The 21995-nt window shown below is 44.4% G+C and overlaps 1 protein-coding gene across 6 annotated transcripts in view; it reads left to right on the top strand.

The window, feature by feature from the left end:
* Nucleotides 1-21995, top strand: part of DAB2IP (DAB2 interacting protein) — a 145711-nt gene that overhangs the window by 20805 nt on the left and 102911 nt on the right. For all 6 annotated transcript variants that reach the window (XR_009820068.1, XM_062011869.1, XM_062011870.1 and 3 more), the window contains exon 3: nucleotides 19064-19182. Coding sequence is in view for 5 of the 6 variants with exons in the window: in XM_062011869.1 (XP_061867853.1) it covers nucleotides 19064-19182 (119 nt within the window). In the remaining variant the exon portion in view is untranslated. The remainder of the gene's footprint in view (nucleotides 1-19063; nucleotides 19183-21995) is intronic.

Raw genomic sequence — 21995 nt, 5'->3', positions numbered from 1 at the left:
ATAGGTTTTCTCTGCAGGCCACACCTACTTTACAGGCTCAGCTGCTGCATCATAAACCTGGATAGGTAGAACCAGAATTTCAAAGGAAAGACAATGGTGCAATCTCAAAGCACCTGAGCACACCCAGTTCACCTGAGAACATTAGCACTGATGGATGAATCATTAATAGCAGTTTGTCTAAGCAGTTTATTTTAGTTCTATACATTCTATGTTGTGAATGCATAACATTGTCTGTAGAGCTCTCCTCTGTAGCCATTACATGTAAACACCTGCTGACTGTATGAGAGTGTGTGTTTTGATACTGCCTTATTTGCTAATGAAATGGGATGAAGTGATGAAAACAGTGAGAGGATGGCAGGAGCTGGGTTCTGTTTTAAAGGAGTGTGTATAGTATGTGCCAGGTACTGAAGACAATGAAACAAAAAACTAGTGGAGTATGAGATGTCTTCAAGCATTTGCTGTAGGGACATGTTTGGTTTTCTTTTTCTGGAGTTGGTGAAAGTTATTCTCCTGAGAGCTCCCTTTTCTAACAGGTCAAAACAGAGAGGAATCATCTTTTGGTCAGGTTCCTCTTGTGCTCTCACCTTTTTGCTAAGCAAGGTGCATCTTGTTTCAATGCCAAGAGGGAAACTAATTTTTTTTCTCCAATTCCCTTGTTCCACAAGCTGTGTGCCATCTCTCTGAGTTGATCAGCAGTCATAAAAGCTCTAAAAGTCTGAGCATGGCAATCTGAAACACAGTAAAGCTAACTGAATAGGCAAGCTCTTGCTTTGTGCCTTTCACTTATCAGACTCTATTGCCATAAATGAGGATCTCTGAACCCTAAACAATGTACTACTTGTTGATGAGAAAGACAGAGTGATGGAAAGGTCTGGATTCTTCACAAGACAAGGGGATTTGGGGATATTTTTCTCAGTGTGCTTGTAGTCAGTGAAAATAAAAGGCTGTTTATTCCTTTTCCACTTGCATACTCCCTGCTTTGTGTTTTTAGAGGAGTTGTTCCTGTCTTTAAGCAGCTTACCTCTCGTTAGTGAAACAGCCAATGTGGGATGCTGTTGCTTGTTGTTACTGGCTCTCTTATCCAGTATGGATTAAATAAGGGATCATACAGAGCATCTGTCTTCTCTGTGTTAGAATCCACTATCATCTCATTTCTGCTCCCGCTCAGCCCTCTGAATGTTATTGCCATTAATATGAATGGCTTCATTACATACAGTTTTTATGGCTGCCTGGATTTCAGCAGATGTCTGACTTAAGAAATATATTCTCCCTCACCTTCATTAACCAGAGGAACATTAGCAGTCAGTCCACCCCAGCCACTGGGAATAGTAATTAGTGCTTTAGTTTAGTGGTAATGGGATTATTACTTTTGAGCCTGCTGCTGTAGGTTTTGATTCCGTAAGCTTTTCGTATTTTACAGCTGATTGTTCTTCCCTGACATCTCCATCCTTCTGCTGTTGAGTCTCCAAGGGACTAGTGAGCCCAGGAGCCATTGGGCTCAGCTATCTTGACAGTGTTGCACTCCCAGTTACTTGCTTTCATTTGAAATCTAAAGCAAACTGGGGTGGAACTGCTCCTTTCCCAAGCAGAAGTTTGCCAGGCAAGTTACAGTTAATTGGGCACTATAGGTTTTACAGCAGCTTTGGAAAACAACAGCTCAGGTTAGTTTCTTGAGTTGCAGTCCTCAAAACCAGAACCCTTCCTGTGTGTCATCATTCTGCCCCTTGACTAGAGAGACCTAATTAACAAATGCTTCAAGAGAAGTCGATACCTAAGGATAGAAAAAGAAAGAAAGAGGCTTGACTTAGCTTGAGAAGTCAGTTAAAATGTTGCCTGCTTAGGTAGTGACCTGGAGTTCTCTCTTCTGAGAATGGTTAATTGGCAGCAGCTGGTAAGGCTTAAGAGCTGTAGACACCAATGTCACCAAGGGCCAGTGCTGGACTCTTCTCCATGCCCAAGGGGAGCTGAGTAAAGCCTTGACTGACAGTTACCTTTTGGGAGAACACAGAGGAGCATTTAGCCTCTCTGCATTGAATCCACATAGCTTAAAGTATGGGATGGGTTAAACCTGAAATTTGTGTCTATTTTGTCAAACACAGGGACCCGAAGGTGAGAAACTGTGCTGCATATTCATCCCTCTTGCTTTGCCTGCTTTGCAGGGGAATAACGAGAAAGGGTGGGATCACTGAGCCTTGCTATGCGATGGACTTCTCTCCCATCTCATTAGAGTACTGCCATCTATCGACTGCTGGTATTAGAGCCTGATTTATTTAGTTCTCTGCAAATAGCCCGGGCCAAGTAAAAGTCCAAACTGCCAAAGGACTTGTGCAAAAGAGTTGAATTAGCTAATTGGATCAAGAAACCAGAATGATCTCTTGCTGTTAGCTCACCTTAGTGACTGTACAAGGAGCTTCCTTCCAAGTAGAGTGAATTAATGTAACGTGTAGTCTGGATATTTTTAAACAGTTTGAAAATCCCTCTCTGCCTTTTTTACAGAGCTGTGTCTGAGGAAGCATCTCACCAGACCTTTAATCCCCAACTCAAATCATTTGCTTTCCAGGATCTCAGAAAACACTCCTGTGCTGCTTCTGATTGAAGCCATATTGGCTTCAGTAGCCTGTCTACCCATGGAACTATGTAAATTGGAAGGGAACAATTCTCACAGAAGCTTCAAAGGCCAAACCCAGTGATATAAACACACTCCTCAGCAGCACATTGTCAGTTGTGAAGTTGAGCGTCATCTGGTTTTCTCATCTTCCTTCATCTTCTGCTTGTTGTCTGTTGTTCTGCACTTTGAGCGTGGTGTCTGGGAGCAGGAGCTGTCCTTTATGGTTCATTTGTCATTGCTCTGCCTCTCAGGCCCTTTAGTAATGAAGCATTTATAGTCACAAAGAAATATGAAATCTTGTTAGGTTTTACTTGTGCTGCTGCTTGTCATGTGAACATGTTTTCCAGCAGCTTTCCTCCTGGTGCAGCTTGGGCACGCAGCTGAATTCACGGTGACACATTATAAGCTACTCTTATGGCATTCCTCCATCCATCCTGCTTTTAATCCTTGATAAATGAAGTATTAAATGCTAATGGCATGCCAGTGAATGGAAACTCCTGGAGAGATGAAAGTGAGTAACCCTTCTACCATTCCTCTTCACTGATCATAATCCTAAATAATGGGATCCTCGTTCAAGCTGCTGAGGACAAGATATTGAAGGATTTTTTCCCCCAAGTTCTCTCCTGTGCAGAACAGACATTATCTTCTATTTTGTTTTAATTTTTTTTCCAAAAGCAGCCATATAGATTATATGATAATAGTTTGACTTTGGAGAATTTATCTTCCTGTAGTATGTGAAGAGCTGAGTGGTGCTTCCCTCGGCGTGATCACCCCGTCCTTAATTGAAATGTAATTGTTTACTAAACCATTCCAACTAGAAAGGAAAATTACTATCATTTTGGTCTGTGGCTGCATACATTAAAGTCCCCTTTTTACAGGGACTGAATTTAAGGAGAATAGGAACATTATCACAGATGATATATAAACAGAAAGCTGTTCTCATTAAATTGTCAGCCGCAGTTGAGTTGGGATAAACCAGTGTTAGAGGCAGCAAGAAATATGGAAATGGCTGTGAGAATGTGTCTGTCAGTTCAGTTACCATTTCTGGAACAGAGCAGGCTTGGAAGCCTTGAGTTTCTGAGCATTTTAGGGATAGGAAGAAAACTGAGGTCATTTTGAGCATTTACAGTTCTTTCTTGGCTCACTGGTACTGCAGAGCTTAGGAGTGCTCAGCTGACTGTCAGGATCTGTGTTGTCAGGTACACAACAGCATGCAGGCTTGGTACTCCCAAAGCATCTTCCAGGCTCTCCATGAAGGTAGCTAGTTATTAGCAGCCTCATTTTGCAGCTAGGAAAACTGAGGCAGGGAAAAGTTAACTATCTCAAATGTGGTCATGCAGCAAAGGCAGGAAACATGTCCTGAGCTGAATTTGGTAATTTCCAACTCCCAGTCCTAGTGTTACCCACTGGCTGTCCTACTCCTAATTCCTTCTCTGAAATCCTTCTTCAGTTACAGGAGAGTTAAATATTCTTCTCAACTTTGATGTTGTCAGGTGAGAATGAGTAAGTGGTTTTCTGGACTCCCAAGTCATTGTTCCCAGGTCAGACATACCTGGCTTTCTTAGTTTCTCTGCCAGCACCCCATGTTGTCAAATTTCCAATTGCTTGTTATAAAATTAGAGCCTTCTGTCTTATTTTTCTAAGTCAACTGTTAACACAGATCTCTGGGGATTTTTACTCTGTAATTCTTCATGTACTTTATAAGACACAGGATAAATTCTAGCTAAGGTGTGAAAGGTTTTGTTTTGAAAAGGGAACCTTTTCCATGCTGGGTGCTACCTGGCACAGGAATTGGAAAAGGGAATTGATTGTAAATACAAGATGTTTAACTGTTCAAGTCTGACCTGATATACTGAAAATGTTCCAAGTAAACTTTGTGCTTCCATTTGGGGGAGAACTGGAAGACAGCTTGGTTAAAGATATGTGAGATTGTCAGATTTCAGCACAGAGCTGCAGTTCAAACCACTGTGGATTTATTATGTGCACCAAGCAGGAGACAGGAATGACAGGATAAAAGACATGGTGCTACGACCTGCTTCAGTGAATTGGACTCAGCAAGGCAGGCTATGGGCTTTTTTTCCCTTTTGAACTGAGTGTGTTGCAGGGAAGTCTCTTTTTCAGAGCCTGCAGCTGTCTAAAGGACAGCTTTACAGAAAGGAAGAGCTTAATTCACACACTGAAGCCACTTGCCTTTAAAAGTATTAGCAATCCTGGTTTAGTTTTTGTGGGGTGGAGCATGGTGTTGGGCTGCTTTTGATTGCTATCAAACTGACATGGCTGGACAGCAAAGCCCTCTGTTCCCCAGGGTCTGTGTGGACAGCACCAAGGCTGGCTTTGGTGTGTGCCAGTGAGAGAATGGAGGATGACCTGGTATTGTTAACATCTGTTAGATGCTTGGTATGAGAAGAATCAATAGAGCTTGGTCAGCTCCTAAAGGATAAAGATCCACACAGCATGCAGTCAGACTCCCTTATTTAATAAGCTGCAGTGATGGCAGCTCCCACCAAGAGGGAAATGGCCACAAGTGACTCAGTTGCTGTGCCCCAGCCACCACTGACACGTATTCAGGAAGAGGGGAGAAACTCACAGTCCTGCACCCTGTGTTAGGCTTGGGCAGTGGATTAACAGGAGAGCTCGTGTTTCTAGTCAAATACTGTGTAGATCCCAGGTGGGAAAGGGGAAAACAAACATTTGAGCAAGGTGTCTGGCTCTGTGCAGTGTTAATTAGCACAATTCCGTTGATTTCATTCAGCCATTCCAAGTGCTGACACTTTCCCAACCTTTGAGGACAGCTGGACCCACTCTGAGGTATGGGAAGTCCAGTGACCTTCAGAGCAGTGTTGTTCAGGGTCCAAAGGAGAAGATCCTTGGGGCTGCAACAGATGATCACGTCCTTGTACCAGGAAAGGGGCTGGAGACAAAGAAGGAGCAAGAGAGAGAAAGCAGCTCCAAGCCCCTTCTTCCTGGAAACACTGAATAAGCTTTTGTGAAGGAAACCTGTGTTGTTCTCATGATATTTTGACTCTTCTCTTTGAACAGAAATGGCTGTTGTTGCTCATTTCAGATCTAATACAAGGTAAAAATTGGTGGTATTACAAACTCTTCCCAGGACGTGCAGATGCAGACACCCTGTACTAATTAATGGGCTGGAGGGAGACAAATGAATCTGACTAGTTTCATTTCTGAGAAATGAATGAAGGCAGAAAGTACACAAACAAAAGCTTTAATTTGTTTAAACCTCTAGGCACTGGAAATACCTCAGATTGCTGGTAGCACAGAGAGAGACAACCATTAAGATATTCAACTTGACAGTGTCCCTTTAATTTGTTTCTGGGTCACAGATAAAGAATTGTGCTGCAGATGGAATAGGTAGGATAATAAACACATTCCATTCTCCCACTTTCAATAGCACTGATACTGTGCTTTCAGAAAACATGTCAAATGGTGTATGGTATTATTTGGATCTCTTAGAGAGCTGCAGTGGAACACGAGTGTCCATTTAATCAGGGCCTCCTTCTCTGATTTTTTTCCATTTGGGACTCTATTACTTCAGCTTATGGCTATTAGATATTAACTGAGATATGAAATTGATTGCAATGGAATGGATAGAAGTGTGTGTCACTGCCAGTTCACACTGAATGGCTATCAACAAATTTCTTCCAGATTTTAACAGTTATCGAGACAGGTTTTTTCCCTCACTTGGACTAAAAACTTCTCTTTAGCAGACATAACTGTGCTGTATTTTGAGCCATAGTTTCTTGGGCTTTTGTTGTGATCACATGTCACCTGCCTGCTTTAGGGTGCTGGGATGGGAAATCATGTCAGAGATGCTCCATCCCAGTTGCAAGTGATCTTCATAGAATCATAGAATGGTAGGGGTTGGGAGGGACCTTTAGAGATCATCTAGTCCAACCCCCTATGCTGTTCACTCCTGTAGAAGTGTGTGACTTGGAACAGGCTCAGACAAGGTGATGACACTTTCTCTTGAGTAGGGCTGCTAAGTCAGGTCATTTGGAAGTTGTTTTGGGGGTTTCTTCTTCCCATCCAAATCCAAACCAGTGCTGCCTAACGTGATAACGTTTCTCCAGGTGGTGACACTGTTGTTCAAACCAAGCAGAGCTGCTTGAAGCAGCAGACCCAGATGGTCTCATGATGATGACATTGTCTCATGGGACTTGCAGTTGAATAAGTTTTCATTCCTGTGGTCTGTACAGAAACACACATTAAGATGACATTGATTCCTACATACTTTTTCAAACTTTAGTTGCCATGGAAACAAGATTCCCTTTCTCCTCAGTACTGTGGCTTTTCCTCAGCACTGCACTCCCATTAGGAAAAGATTGTATTTGTCCTCACCACCCTCTTTTTTTCCCCTAGTGAACAGTGATAGTCATGGCTTGGGCACCAAGGATAATTTGAGAGTGATGATATAAGCTGCAGTGCCTTTCCTGAGGGATTCAGGTATTCCTGGGCCTGGCACTCTGCCAGCAACTTTCTCATCTCTATCTTGTTCCATAATTACTGTGGATCATATCTTACCTGCAACATTCTTCAAAGCACCAAGGAAATTAGCTCCAGAACTAATCATGTCTTTATTTCCTGAATCTCTGTGTAGTTGTGTACACCTGCAGAATGGGATTCACACTGATCAGTGGAACCTGCCTCTGCCTGCCCTTGTCTCCTCCTTCATTCCTGCCACTTGCAAGATCATATCCACTATTTCCCATGCTGTGACAGTCTGGCCTGAGTCTAGCACACGCTCAAGTTCCCATGATGAAGTTCCCATGCTTCCCTTGCGTGGTGGGAGCTCTGCCCAAGGATGTGCTCCCAGCAGTGACGTGCAGAGCCCTGTTGACTCGTCATGTTCAGCAGGCAGCTGGGAGTCCTGTGGGGCTGGGCCATGACTCTGCCTCCTCGCCATGACCAGGAAAGCTGCTGCTTGAGCTGCTCAGGGATCTCAGCAGCCCTGTTCCAAGGCATGCAGGTAGTATAAGGAAAGACAGAGCCCAGGTCTGTGTTCACCTGTTGCAGGAGTGGGTGGAATCTGGATGTTTTCTTTCTGTACTGATCTAATTTAGCTGGTGGTCACCTGCTTCAATACAGAGATGGCCGTGGAGATAGGGATGTGGCATGGAACACGATGGGGACTCAGCATGTCCAGGTGCTGCTCCCCCATATCCCTACCTCCTGCAATCACCTTTCAGAAGAACAGGGTCAAACAGGCATCCATTACCTTGCTTAGTCTTTTGTGCCTTTTGTCAAATCTATGCTATTATAAAGAGTTACAAACAGTAATTGAAGTTTGCTGACAGGAGGAGGCAGAGGAGGGTCCCTTCATGGGAAACGGGACACAAAGAAGGTCGCACAACTGGAGCAGCAGCTGGCTCAGCTGAGGGACAGCACACGGGCCATGCCTGCCTCCTGGCTTCAGACCTACTTTGAATGAAGACTTCCTTGATAATTAGCAACTGAGTCAAAACCACTTAATGAAGGAGACTTAAATCTGCCTGATAGAATTGAAATTTCCTGCTGGGTGACAAAATTCTGCTTTAAAGATAGTAAATCCACTGCTAATAAGCAGGCAAGAAATAATCAGTGCTAAGACCCAAAAATAGGATCTGCCACTTACAATGTCTCTTATTATTTTGAGGGATAAAAGAGCAATGAAGTTAATTTTTGCCTCCAATTCTTGAAGGATATTCTTTTTGATTTATATCTTTGGTAAATGTTCCATTTGAGTGTCCTAGGAAATGTAATTGCCAGCCAAATGGTCTATTGCTACCTCACCTCACATTCTTTGCCACCTTAACCCAAAGATGAGGGAGAAGGTACAAGCTCAGGAGGAAAAGGAAAGGTGGAATAAAATAGCAGGGAGTGATTTTGTGTTGCTTTTCATTTTAAATTGATGGTTGAATGTTTGTGATTTCATCAGAGAAGGAAAAACTGTTGGGTCCTTCTCATTTTATTTTGCATAGAGGGGGCAGGTAGAGACCTCACTTTCAGTCTCTGGATGGAATGATGCACACTTCAAGCCTCCAGTTTCTGTTTTAATTAGGAGGGGACTTGGAGATTTTTGAGATCTATTTTACAGATTTATAAAACCACTGAAAGTTCTTGATAGTTTTTTGTGGTATAATTTCAAGTAGAAAGATTGCTTCTGGCCCATGCTAAGGATTATTGCCTGGTACAGTCCTCAGCTTTCTTAATAAAAAATTGCCTGATCTGTGTGCCATGAGGGACACAAAAACTGAAAGCAGGGCTGGCATCCTTCTGCAAGTGTCATTCTGTGTTAGATTTATTGTTTCATTGTAATTTTTCTCTTTCAAAGCTGTAAGCAGGAAGAATCAAACTGAAATACTAATTCTCATAAATGTTGAGGTTAGGACAAGCTTCATCCTCATAATGTCTAGAAATTAAGTTGTCTAGAAAGGTAGATAGGGAAGAACACAAGAGTGAAGTATTATCTGCATTATAGTAGGTATTCACTGTGCCTTTACAAAAGTTAACATTTTTGTTTGATTGCAGCTGTAATTATTGCTGAATACAAATGTTCCAATTTAAGCTTCAGAAATGTGGTGAAAATCTTTGGAACCAAGAGCATCTGCCTGAAACATGAGTTTCCTATTTGAATGAGTAACTTTTACTGCAAAATTACACAATGAGTCCCTATATTGAAAGTATAATAATGTTGAGGGCTTTTTTTTCTAAACATATCATCTACCAACTGCTCTTAAAAATGTATTGGCCTGGCAGCTGCTTTTGTAGGAAATGCTTCAGTAAAAGCACACAAGGTCTGTCAATGAAAATGCAGCCACTTGATGTTGGCCCCTTTCTGCAGATTTACAGTTGGTCATCAATACAGTGGGAAATAGGGTTGTCTCTGCCAGTGTTTGCTCAGCTCAGAAGGTTTCAGGTGGCAGGAGGAAGGTGCCTGGTCACTAGATACAACTTGACATCCCCATGCTGCTCCCAGGCCATCAATCAGAATAGGGAAAGCACATATCAAACATAGTTATGGAACAGTTTAGTCTGTATCACACAGCAAAAGTGGGCTTTCAAAGAGAACATTAATGTAAACAGATCTGTGGAGGTTGTTTTCTTGTCTCCCCTGTGTGTTTATTGCTCACCTTGGAGAGCTTTGGTGCTTGCTTTACTGTTAGGCAGTGTATGTGAATGGTTGGACTGCTGGCATAGGAATGCAACGTTCTTGAGAAGTAATCCTGGCTGTATAGTCAGTGTAGCAAATCACTCAACAGCACTACCTTCAACCTCATTCCCTCTGTGACCTGCCAAAAGAATCTCCTACCTGCTGCCCACGTCTCCCTGTGCTCCCTCATTGCTCCCCTGCTCAGACAGTGAGCCTGTTGAAGGAAGGATCTTCCCATGGACTGGTTTTTAAAAGGCATATTCTCATTCCTGATCCTGTTAAAGAATTGAGTTAACCTGCTTTACAGGAAAAGGTACTTTTTCCCCTGCAATTGAGGGGCAGATTGGTTTATCTCAACTGTTCATACACAGGTGATGTACCTGGTATGAATGCACTGAGCCCAGTGGTCATTTACCCACTGGAGCAGAAGTTGTGCCCTGCAGTAACAGTTCCAAAGTGCAGGGCTTGAAAACTCCTGGGCTTCTCAGACCATGGCAAACACACCAACAGAGTGTGGAACAGGATGCCCATGGTCATGTGCCTTGCCCTGAAGGACTTATCACAGCCAGCAGGACCCTTTATGTCGTTAAAATGCTGGTACCTTGTGCACAGGCTTGAAGTCTTAAGAACCTGCAGGTGTTTTCACTTGGATGCCTTCTATAAACAATCTGACTGATAGAAACCATCAATCTTTGCAGAGTTTGGTTGTTTTTCATGCCTGAATGGGATCACCAAGCCCCCAAATACACATTGCTACCATGTCCTATAAATTCTTTATGTTATCTCCAGTTCATCACAACCACATTCTAAAGGCAGGGTGAGTGTAGTGATTCACAGCCCATACCGAGTGTTTAAGTCATTATTATGCTACAAAAAGCATTGTGAAAGTATAGGAGTGGGAATAATTTTCTGTCAGCTGGGGATTATCCCTTTTAATCTGAAAGGCACTCCTCTCCATGTCTGAGGCTTCAGAAATATTTGTCTGATTGGAATCATAAATAAATGTTCTGCCTGTGCAGCACGTGGGAGACTGGATGGGAAATGTGCTGCAGCCACTGAAAGGCAAATGCTTCAGACTTGATCATAAACAACTGAAGTCTCTGAACTCATGGGATATGTTTTCAAAGTGTAGAGTAATGGTTTCACTGTGGATCTTCTGCATTGGAAGTTTTTGAGGTCACTTAAACCTTGGTGGGTCTGATCCAGTGAGGGTGGATCTGTAAAATAATTCAAAGAAAATTGTTGTGGGATTTCTTGGGAGGCTCAGAAATGCACCTCTGGCCCCTCTCTTGCATTGGGTATTTGCTGACAAACTGTATTTCCCTCAGTAATGTGATGGATGCAGGTCTCTGCTTTGTGAGAAGCTGTGCCTGGAGTGGTGGCACTAGTCTGTGTTTTTATGTGATTTGGTTTTAGTCTTTGCAGTAAGGAGTCCCTGAATCTGGATGAAGTGCTGCCTCTTGCTTTCCCAATGACTGCCACAATTACATGAGAAAGAGGGCTTCATCTACAGTGGGAATCCTTTCTTATTGTTTACTTAGACACTGCTGAGGTCTTCAGGGAGTATCAGAAGACACTTTGCTTAGTCCTGAAGTTGTCAGGGCATAGTGTTTCCTCTGCTGCAATTACAGCCTGACATGGTGGTTGCCAGCACTTGGTTTCAGCTTCAGTTCAGCAGTGACAGCTTTGTTCTAGGGGACTAAAGATGCTCGAGAACCTAATTTGAGCACAGTTCTCCAAGGAGAGAGACAACAGTGGAAAGTACAATTCTGAATCTCTTTCCCTGCATCCCAAGAAGCAGAGTCCTGGGATGGCCACAGCAAGCCTGGTTCCAGGAGCTGCTGCAGGGTGTTACCTGACTCAACTTCTGTCCACCTTTGTGAAGCTGGCACTTGCCAGCACTGCACAGGAGCTGCTCTGCTTCTGTCAGCATCGTTCCCACTAAAGAGCGTTGTATATGAACAGCTTGTGGTTGACTCCATTAAAGTTAAATAAGAACTGTTTCACCCCATGGAAATTCCTTTCCAGGTGGCATCCCTGTTTGGCTTCACCCAGGCAGGTTTCTTCTAGTCACTCCTCTCTTTGGGTAAAGAACTTGTTGTGTTCTTCAAGGTGACTTGCATGCTACCTGTGTCTCTGTTTCTGCATCATTCATCCCTGATTGCTCAATTACCCTTCTCCCACCTTCCTAAGGAAAATTTATCTGTCTTGTTTGGGTATGAAATGTTGACAGTATGATAATTAAGGAACTGTGAGCAAATAATCCAGAGCAGAGTGGTTTTGCTTTAATACAAGAACAAAAGAATCCAAACTGAAGAGAGAGATGATCCCTGAATAACAATGGCTGTTGAATTGCAGTCGCTTTCTAGATCCTTCCTGGCAGCTGCATCCCTTCATTCAGACTCTGTTAAGATCCCCCCTGCTCCAGGCTGTGTTAGTGCAAGTCATCAGCACCACTTGGGCAGTGCAGAAGGAGACTTCCCAAATGTTCTGCTGCTTTACTCGAAGGCCTTGGCTTGCCTGAAGTTTTTTGGTAGTTCCCTTGGTCAGGGACTAAGGATCTGTGCTGCCTGAGGGTGGCTATTTCAGAGGCTGGGAGAAGAGCCTTTCCCTGGTAGAAAAGAGCAGAAAAGGAAAAGAGTGAGGTTCTACCAAGGAACATTTAGCTGAATATGAAGGAAAATGACCTGAGAGATACCCAGCCCTGGGAGCTGCCTGTGTGTGTGATTCTCTCTCCAGGGCAGTGGGATAAGACCCCGTCACTGAGACATTTTCAACAAGGTAGGTAATTTTTCTACAGAAATAGAGGAGAAGCAGCAATCCTTTATTAGCCAGAGGTGAAAAAAGGATGAGATGTTATGTGTTGAAGCTATTACTTCTTGTAGCTGTGATTTGCTGATACTTACATGTATTAGATTTGCCATATTCATAATTAACCCTCAGAGCCTCTCATTTGACGTAATTCCAGCTTTCATGACCCAGACAGACTCACACTGTCCCTTTGGTGACCTGTGGGACTTCAGTGCATCTCCAGCTGATTTTTCAAATAGACTGAACTGAGTGTTTCCAATGACACTGCAAATTTGATTAATCTTTTGCCATGGAAGGGGCAGTGTTGCTAAGCAGCACTTACCAACACGAGCTGTTTCTCACATTCCAGGACTGCTTCATGGCCTGGCTCACAGATGCACCCTCTCCTGCACTCAAGTGCTGTATCTGTGTTTATTCTCCAACTCTGGATGCCAGAGCACAAGTCTGACCACAGCATGTGGAGCAGTAGGGTTTGAATTCTTGTTGCCATCTATCACTGGACATGAGATATTTTTGCAGCTGTTTGTTTCATTCTTTTGGGTTTTCTCCTCATTCCCAGCCCCCTGTGTCTCAGAAGGGCTGTCCTTAGCCCTAGAGAGGAGCACTTAAGGTAGTGTCAGTCAGGGCAAGCTGCTGGTTCGTGGATGGACATTACTTGCACTTACTTTCAGATGTGAGGATTCCTTCCTCACCTGCAGCTGTGTGTTTCTACAGGGACTCACAGGATGACTGGGAAGGGTTCTGAGATACAGGACATAGAATTGAGAAGAAGCTGAGGGACTTTTCACCCACTTGAACAAAGGTGTGCATTCAGCCTCCTCTAGACAGAAGGAGCAATGCATGTTAATGTATGTGTGCATTTTTAGCTCTACAGATAATAAACACATCTCTTTTGCCCTGCAGACTCCTGTAGGCTGTTGCTCTCCTTTGGCTTTCCCTGGCCTTGCACATTCAGCACGTTTCACTGATTGGAGCAAGCTGGTCTTTGACATGTAAACACAGTTTGGGTTTGTTGGTTGATAAACTTTCAAGAATGCAACTTCTGCTGAGGTAACCCTGAGGATTCTCGTGTTTGGGGATGACTTGAGTTTCAAATGACACTTTGGCTGCCAGTCTCCTGCCTACCTTATGCCCAGGTTGCAAATGGACGTTGCATGTGCTAGAAATGGACTCTTTGGGAAGGGGACTCCAGAGGGGCTGTCTGTTTGGTCACCCCATGAGTAGAGCCCTTTATCACATTTGACAGGAAGAGAACTCCATGATAGGAAAGCAAGTTATTACTGCAAGTTCAAATCCAAAGAGCTGACAGTAATAAATGATATATGAAGTGTTTGAAAGGATCCATATACTTACAGGCACATGCCTGTCTACACTGAACAAATGAAAACTATTTGATCCATAAAGGTCAGTGCTATACATGAAATTCTCTTCCTTCCCTGTAGCAATGCCAGGAGACCACTCAGTGGATTACTTCTGTTCCTGGGCTTCTGAGAGACACATTGATGCCTAAACTCACCCCCAGTGTGGTTTAGGTCTGTGCATTTCTTCTTGTAGCTTAATGTAGTCATGTTCCACAAAGAGAACAGTAGAGATGTGCACTAGGTGTCTTTACCTGGTGACAAACAGTATCAAATGCTGCCCAAAGAAAGAGGTTTCTGGTTTATTTTAAAAGCTAGAGCTAAAAGTGGTAATTGTAGAAATGGATAAACATTTTTTCCAGTACATTGATGGCTCTAATAAGATGCTTACCACTGGAAAAGCTCTACTTGGTTCCAAATACAGAGTTAATTAGGCGTCCAGCGGAGCCTCAGTGAAAGGGTGTTCCCGTGTCCTGTGGAAGAGCAGCAGAGCTGCTGTGCAAGAGGAGGGGAAAAAGCTGGTTCCAAAATTAAAGAAGTTTAATAGAAAAAAAATAAACTAAAATTCTAAAGCCCAGAGTAAGGACAAGTCTGGTAGAAAAGATTTCCTCCCAGTTTTATACCTATAGGCTTATCCCTGATGGACCCTGAAACTGTGCATGATGTTCCTGCCCACAGCAAGTCCTTGTTTGCGACAGTTTCATTGGTATGAGGAGTGAAAGAATTTCTGACATCCTCACAAGTCTTTTGTAGTTGAGACTTGGACTGAAACAAAAACTATACACAAGAACTATAAAAATAACCCCATCTGTTCACTAGTTCTTGTGATATGTCGTCGTAGATCTGGGTGATTTTGTAAACCAGGACTTCTGTGCTCCTTCAGACCCTCCCAGTGCCTGTGATACAAACCCTCACCACGCTCTCCACTGTGGCCCACGTGTGTTTGCCCAGCCTCCATCCCTTTCCCCCTGTGCTCAGAAAACAGAGAGCTGCCAGGACTCTGACAAAAAGGGCTGCCCGTGCTGCATCCAGCTTGATTTATTGATATGTTGCTTTAAAATTTCCTACCCTTTGTGTTTCCATGGTGCTGGCTTTTTACCTTTAAAACTTTCTTGTGTGAGTTGACTGCCTGTAAACACGAAGGGTGTGGCACTCACTCCCAGCTGGGAGACTCCCATCCTTACTTTATAGTAATTAAAACAGGAGCTCAACATCTTGCTGTCTTTAATAGTCTACTTAGTTTGGTACCCCTCCTTCCAGTTCCTGCATCTCAAAGGCATGTGGTTCTGAGGGGTTTGCACATATGCTTTAAAAGTATTGTAATAGTAAAAGTGTTCAAATAATAGAATGAAAACTGAGTTCCAGGTGCAGAGTAGCTGGAAGTGACAAATTTAGAAGGAGGAGGAAAAATTAAAGTGAGCATCCCACCTTCCTCCATCTGCAGCAAGATGATGGCATCTGATTTTGCATTTGTCCAAATATGTAAGAAAAAAACAGACCAAATCACAGTAGGCTTTAATTGTCCTGTTTTGAATTGTGCCCATCCTGTTGCAGCTTAAGTAGCAGTGATTGTGATTAAGCCATTCCTCAAAAGGATTTGTTTTGCTTTGCACTGCCTTCGTGCTGTCTTCCTCTAAATTCAGTCAGCTCTTCTGATTAGAGAAGTTGTGTTCCAGACTTGAGGATAACAGAGTCAAAACTACAGAAGGCAAAGAAGAAAAGCATGGCCCTTGTCTTAAAGATGTTAAATCACTGCATAGTGTGAGCTCTGTGTGTCTTTTCCTCGCTGGTCTAGGCAAGCTCTGTGCCACAGTCTGCTGGGGCTCTGATGGATGGCAAATTTCTGTACACCTGTGCAGGTTTGCATGGTACTACATTCTTGACCAGAATTGTTGTCTCTATTGCAATGACCCTAAAATACCTGCTCTTGCTCAGAAGTAGTTATGCTGTGCAAGGGATGGATGGATATAGTTAGCACCTCTGCTTACATTTTAAAGGTAATTTCATGATCTAATTCATATCCACTGCCTCAAAGGAAGTTAATGTTAGCCCAAGTTTTGCTTCATTGTATTCCAGCAGAACTTGAAAAGTCATTTGGGCTAAAAAATAACAAACTTGTACTGAGTGAAGCAGCAGCAGCATTCCCATCTGAGCAAGTTCTGTGCTGGTTTGGAACGAGCTAACACATCTACACCTTGTGATGCAGCACAGTGCAGGAACACTGCTTTGTGCAGGCAGGGCAGCCACTGCCATCCTGGCTAACAGCTCCAAGAATGCCCCTGCCCTGGGTGGAGAGCTTGTCCCTGCCCTGGGCTGAGGTCAGGCTGGGCTGAGGACCCTCAGCACCGTGGGCGGTGGCATCTCGTGGTTCTCTGCTGTGGCAAGTTCTGAAGGGGTTCTTGGTCTCTGCAGCCTTCTGTTCTCTGTCATTTCATACAGTTATTAACTTTTTCTGAATGAAACCTCCCTAAGTTATTTGTTTAATCTTCTCTAAGATATTTTTACTGGTGGCAAGTGCTGCCCACACACAGGGAAACACAATTCTGCCCTAGACAGCTCTCGGTGTAAATTTAAAAGCATATAAAGAACACATAATATAAAGGGCAATACTTTAATTACTAGAACTCACAAGAATGCAGCTAGGCTAGAGGAGCTGGCAATGTTCAGAGGGTAGAATTAGCCTTATTTGTCTGGAGATCAGCATCAAATGTTGTTTAAATGAAGAAGAAATGGATGATGTGCTATGATCTCACCAGGAAAGCACGGCGGTCACACCCCGGGTCAAATCCTCTCTCTCTTCTGTTTGTTTCTCCTTTCTCTTTTCTCATTACTCCATCTAAAAATTACAGAATTCACACATTAGACTTTCTGATCTCTGGCACACACTATGGAGGTGCAAAGTATTGCTATAGCAGCATAATTTATGAGCATTAAAATCTCTGACATCTCATTCTCCCAAGGAAGCTGGCAATGAAAGCTGAGAATGGCACAGTGTGATCTCCTTCTGCTAGCAATGAATGCAAAAACAATGGGAAACAGAAGGAAAGTCATGTCTTACTGCAGCCCTAAACCCTAATTTCCAAATCCTGCACGAATCATCTAACAGTTGTCGAGATGTGAAATACAGTGTAGTGACAGAAAGTCAAAGCTGTTGCTGGATTTGAGGCAGTGGCTTGACACACTTGTGCCTGGGCTGGCAGCCCTGAGGGATGTCCAGGCTCTCGCACAAACTGCTCACCAGTGGCCTTCAGGGAGAGGCTGCAGGGTTGCCCAGTTGCACGTGTTGGATCTTTTCCTTCACAGCACACATTGGCTAGTCTCCACAGCACGCAACCAGAGGCCTGATCTGTCCAGAAGAACAAGGGCATGAAGTGTTGATATCATGAGTAGGAGGCTGATATCATGCTTGATATCATGAGTATGGGACTGGCTACAGTCTGAGTACCACAAGTATCTTAGCAATGCTCTAGGTAATGCAAATCCTCAAATCTGCTCTTTCCAAGCCTTGTTTCTCTATGCTATAAACGTTCTCTAAAGGTATTTCTCATGGACAAAACACTTTCCAAGAGGCCTTTGTTATCTTACACCTTGGCTTTGTGTAAGGTGGCAAAGTGTGTAACCTGATGGGCTGTGGGTGCACACATCTTGCTACTTCAGTTACACAAACAGCTGCCCAAGAAGTACTCATTGCACATGAATGTGTGCTACATACCTCCTCCCTGAGTAAAGTGGCATTTAATAAATGTGAAACACCTTTGGTTACCTAGATGTTTCAAATTCTTGATGCACTTACAAACAGGAGAGTCACTTCCATCACAAGAGCCCAACACACTGCCCCAGGAAATTTTGCAACCTGAGAAAGACACAACGTGACCCACGAGTGTCCTGGGTGGGGAAGGACTGTTTAAATAGCATGAGCAAATGACAGGCTAGATCCAAGTTAGACTGATTATCCTCCAGCAAGACATATAAAGGGCATTAATTTGTGAAAGGGAGATGCTAAAGGCTACATGACCCATATCCATTCTGTAAGGTTGACTGGAGAAACTACTGAGACATGCCTGGAGTGTAGAAGTGCTCTGTGGGTACTTGTGGGATGCTGAGGTTACCCAGTAGAAAGGTAGCTGTTCTTGCATTTCTTTCCTTCTGTGTGTCAAAATCACTGCTCAGTCCAGTGGATATCTCACCCCCTTGCCTGGGGAAAGGGAAGAGATGCAGTGTTGGCAGAGCCTCAGGTCCTGCAGGGATTTGCCAAGTTGTTTACATCTAGCTAGTTTATTTCTTTGATATGCCAGTGCATAAAAGGGCCATTTCCTTAAACTTCACCCCAAAATCCTGGTTTCTCTGTAACAGGCTACCCTGCTTCCCCAGCTCACCTTCTCAGCCCGCTCAGGCTGTTCTCATACGCTGCACATGCGGGACACTACACTATGTTATACTTTTATTGCCTTATTTAGCCAAGAGATGAAAGGTAACGTTCGGATTATGTAGGACGTTAACTCCTAACAATGAGCGAATATCACACGAGCAGCTTTGCCGTTGAGGCGTTTAGAGCTGGCTTTGCTGTGGGGCACCGCGGGAGCCGCGACCTGTGCTGCGGGAGGGAGGAGGCGCAGCGGAGAAGGCGCTGCCCGCTCAGCACAAGGTAGTGCCTGTAGCTGCTGAGCCCGTGTGCTGTGTTTCTCCGTGCTTTATAGGGGATTCTGACATGTAGCTAAACCACCAGAGTCTAATTCTGCCAGCCATGGCTGAAAATCGGGGGGGGTTTGATCAGGTAGTGAAGTTATTGCCCGTGTGGCGGGCGCTGCTGAGTGGGGGGCGAGCCGGGGCTGCCAGGCTGGGCCAGCCAGAGCCTCTCCTCCCGTCAGCAGTTGCAATGTGCTAGTCTTGTCTTTCAGACAGTATTTTTATGTGAGCTGATGGTTGTCAGGGTAACGGAGGCTTTGGGGAGTCTCGCGCCGCCGCAGCCCCGGCGAGCGCTGGAGCAGCTGTTGGCTGGGAGCGGGGCTGGCGCGGCCGCACACCCACCCACACAGCCACCCACCCACCCACACACCCACGGCCATCTGCCGGGACCTGCGGGCTCCTGCTCTGTCTCCCTGGTTTGTTGTAATTCAGTATTCTTGTCTCACCCCACAGGGGTTCCTCAGCCGCCGGCTTAAAGGCTCCATCAAAAGGACAAAGAGCCAACCGAAGCTTGACAGGAACAGCAGCTTCCGGCACATCTTACCTGGCTTCAGGAGCGTGGACAATGAAAGGTAAGGGATGCTCGGAGGGGGAGGAGGAGGGTGTGTGAGAGAATGGGGGTATTGATTTCTCCAGGTCTTGTTAATATCTTGCTTTTCTTACTCAAAGCAAGAGCCACATCTGTGACTCAAGTAGACTCACTTAATTGCAAGAGGAGCAATTTTAATCTGTGGGCGAGGGTACAGTGCAAACCCTCCCTTTTTAGGTTAAATAATGGGTACAGAGAAGCCTGACTGCTCTGCTTTCTTTCCCCAATAAATCCTAAGTTGGTGCACCAGCATATAAATAGCTCATAGATGCAGCAGCCAAAGCTGACTGGTGCAGGTGAGGGAGGGAAGGGAGGGATGCTCACACACTGGACTACATTGAACGTTACTGGGTTACACACTGTATGAACAATAACACAGGACAATAACAACCATAATCTCCTCAAATCCCTCTCTCCCCCTTCCACACACATTCATCTTCAGCACAGCCACTGACTGCTGTCATTACACTGAGATGGATTCTCGGCATGTGGCCGAAGATGCTGCTTCTGTCTGAGCCGTGACAGGATCTTTCAGTCCAGGGGGGGACGTGTTGCAGGGAGTGTGCAGATGGATCAGAGGAAACATTTGACAGGGGTTGGACAGTACTGGAGCAAATTGCAAGCAAAATGAAGGAGCAATGAGACCTTGGTTTTATGCTTCAGCTCAGTTAGAAAGTGAATAGTTCTTTAGTGGATGTGGATGTGTTTATGTGTGTGTGGATTTATGGCAGTGTGTGCACAAGACAGACACACATTGCAGGCAAATTTATGTGTAAATTCACGTGCAGATCAAGGTCATGGTCGGGTAAGACAGACTCCATCAGTGGTTTGATGTTGCAAAAGGAAGCTCTTTCAGCCTTACATGAATCACTTTGGGGAGTGACACATAAGTATTGAATTGTCAAGAAAAGTCTGTGTTTGAAAATACCCCCAGCTGGACATACACTGATATGTGTGTGTCAGGATGGTACTTCAGAATCCATTGAGTCAATGTTTCACTTTTAAAAGCAAGGACTACTTTTACTTTGTTTTAGCTGTGCTTTTTGGTGGAGAGGCTGTGGATTTCTGAAGCCCTCTAATTACAACTGTCAGTCTGGGGGGCGGGGGGGGGTGTTTCCTTACTTGACCTATTACAGCCTCCTAAGCTTTATCCTTCTGGATTCTGCAGGTAAAAGGATTGTGCTGGTCAGTGCAGAGTAATATTTCTGGGGTTACTCTCTGGGAAGCCAGAGTCAATTTGGCTCCTGTGCTGCAGTTTTCAGGAATGCTCGAAGTAGGGCACTGTGCTCCGTGTGGACAAGCGGGAATCTGCCTCCAGTGCTGCTGCTTCACTCCACAGGCACAGCACACAGTGTTTTCATTCTACCTGGATGAGTTCTGTTTCTTTCTGTGAATTGGCAGCATAGGACACGGGAATAAACTGTTTCAACCAGCACTGCAGCCAAAGCCAAATGAAGCCTTGCAGTTTCCCTGCCCTCCCAGCACAGGAGCTCTGGGGCTTGCTGGGCACTGGCCTTTCAGACAGACACAGGCGTACTGCAACTCTTCTTTAAAGGGGTTTGGTGAATGGCTGTGGTGCCACTGTTTTCAGTGCAGAGCTTTAAGGGTGAATTAGAGAAGAGCTTTGACTAAAACCCAAGGATTTGCTTACATGAGTATTTAGAAACTGAAAATGAAAGGCTTCCATCAGGTGTCATTCACAAATATGATCTGTGCTATATAGACCTGCCCAGTGGGGGAAACCGTCTGACACTGGCTAGCTTTTGGCAGCAGGCTTTTAGTCCCTTGGCTTTCCTAGTAGCATCAGATCTATAATGTAAGCAAGTATCATTCAGCAGAAGACCTTGGCCTGAGGTGCTATTAGAGGTGAAGGAAAAGCAGCAGCTGGGTTTTCAGTCATGCACTGAGGAAGATCATTTTATCTTCCTGAACATTGCCATCCACATCTGCTGAAATGCACAATGCACTCGCTGCCGTGTGTGCGAGGGCTGGAGCCTTTCACACCGCTCTCGTGCATTTTCCACTGTGCTTCTTCGTCTTTCTTGAGATCCAAGAAGTGTTTCAAAGAAGCATCTGGTATTGGAATATTTGCCTCTTAAATATTTGATTCTTGACTCCATCTTGTGTGGAAGCTGGTTGTTCACGAGCCGCTCCTTTGCTCCTGGCAGTAACCGGTACGGCACCGTTCTGGTCGGGAGATGCCAGAGCAAAAATGAATAGTGCAATAAATACAGCCAGAACACTCCAGGTTGAAATATTGAGCTATAGTAGATCATAAATGATGCTGTTACTTGGCTTCTGTGTATCTAAATTGGTACTGTGTCATGCCTTTGAGTTTCTTTATTTGTCTTTTGCTGGCGTCTCCTGTTTCTCCTGCTCTGTGGAGCCGTGTGAGATGTGCACATACGTGTGCAGCCAGCCAGCTGGTGGATGTGGCACACATGTAGAGCTGTTAATCCTGTCTGTGGTTAATGCATACATTTAAATACCTCATGTAAATCTAAAATGGACAATTACCTCAGACAATAGTGAGAAATTTGCACAGTGTGAGTTTTATAACAAAGGAAAGCAAGGAAATGGCATTAAACATGAGAGGAGTCACAGAATGTCTCACTGGCATCAGTCCAGAATCACCTTGTTAAGTTGGTGTCAGCAGAGTCAGGTTCTCATACCTTGCAGTGGCACACAGAGAACTGCCAGCTTTCCTGAGGCATCTTGCAGAGCTGCTCTTGCAAAGAGTGGTGACTGTGTCCTGGGCAGGAGCTGACAGCTCTGAAATGGGGGTGGGGGGCAAGT

The sequence above is a fragment of the Colius striatus genome, chromosome 19 (assembly GCF_028858725.1).
Source record: "Colius striatus isolate bColStr4 chromosome 19, bColStr4.1.hap1, whole genome shotgun sequence".
In the NCBI taxonomy this organism is placed as follows: Eukaryota; Metazoa; Chordata; class Aves; order Coliiformes; family Coliidae; genus Colius; species Colius striatus.
The sequence above is the reverse complement of the archived record's forward strand: the minus strand, read 5'-3'. Positions and strand labels throughout refer to the sequence as shown.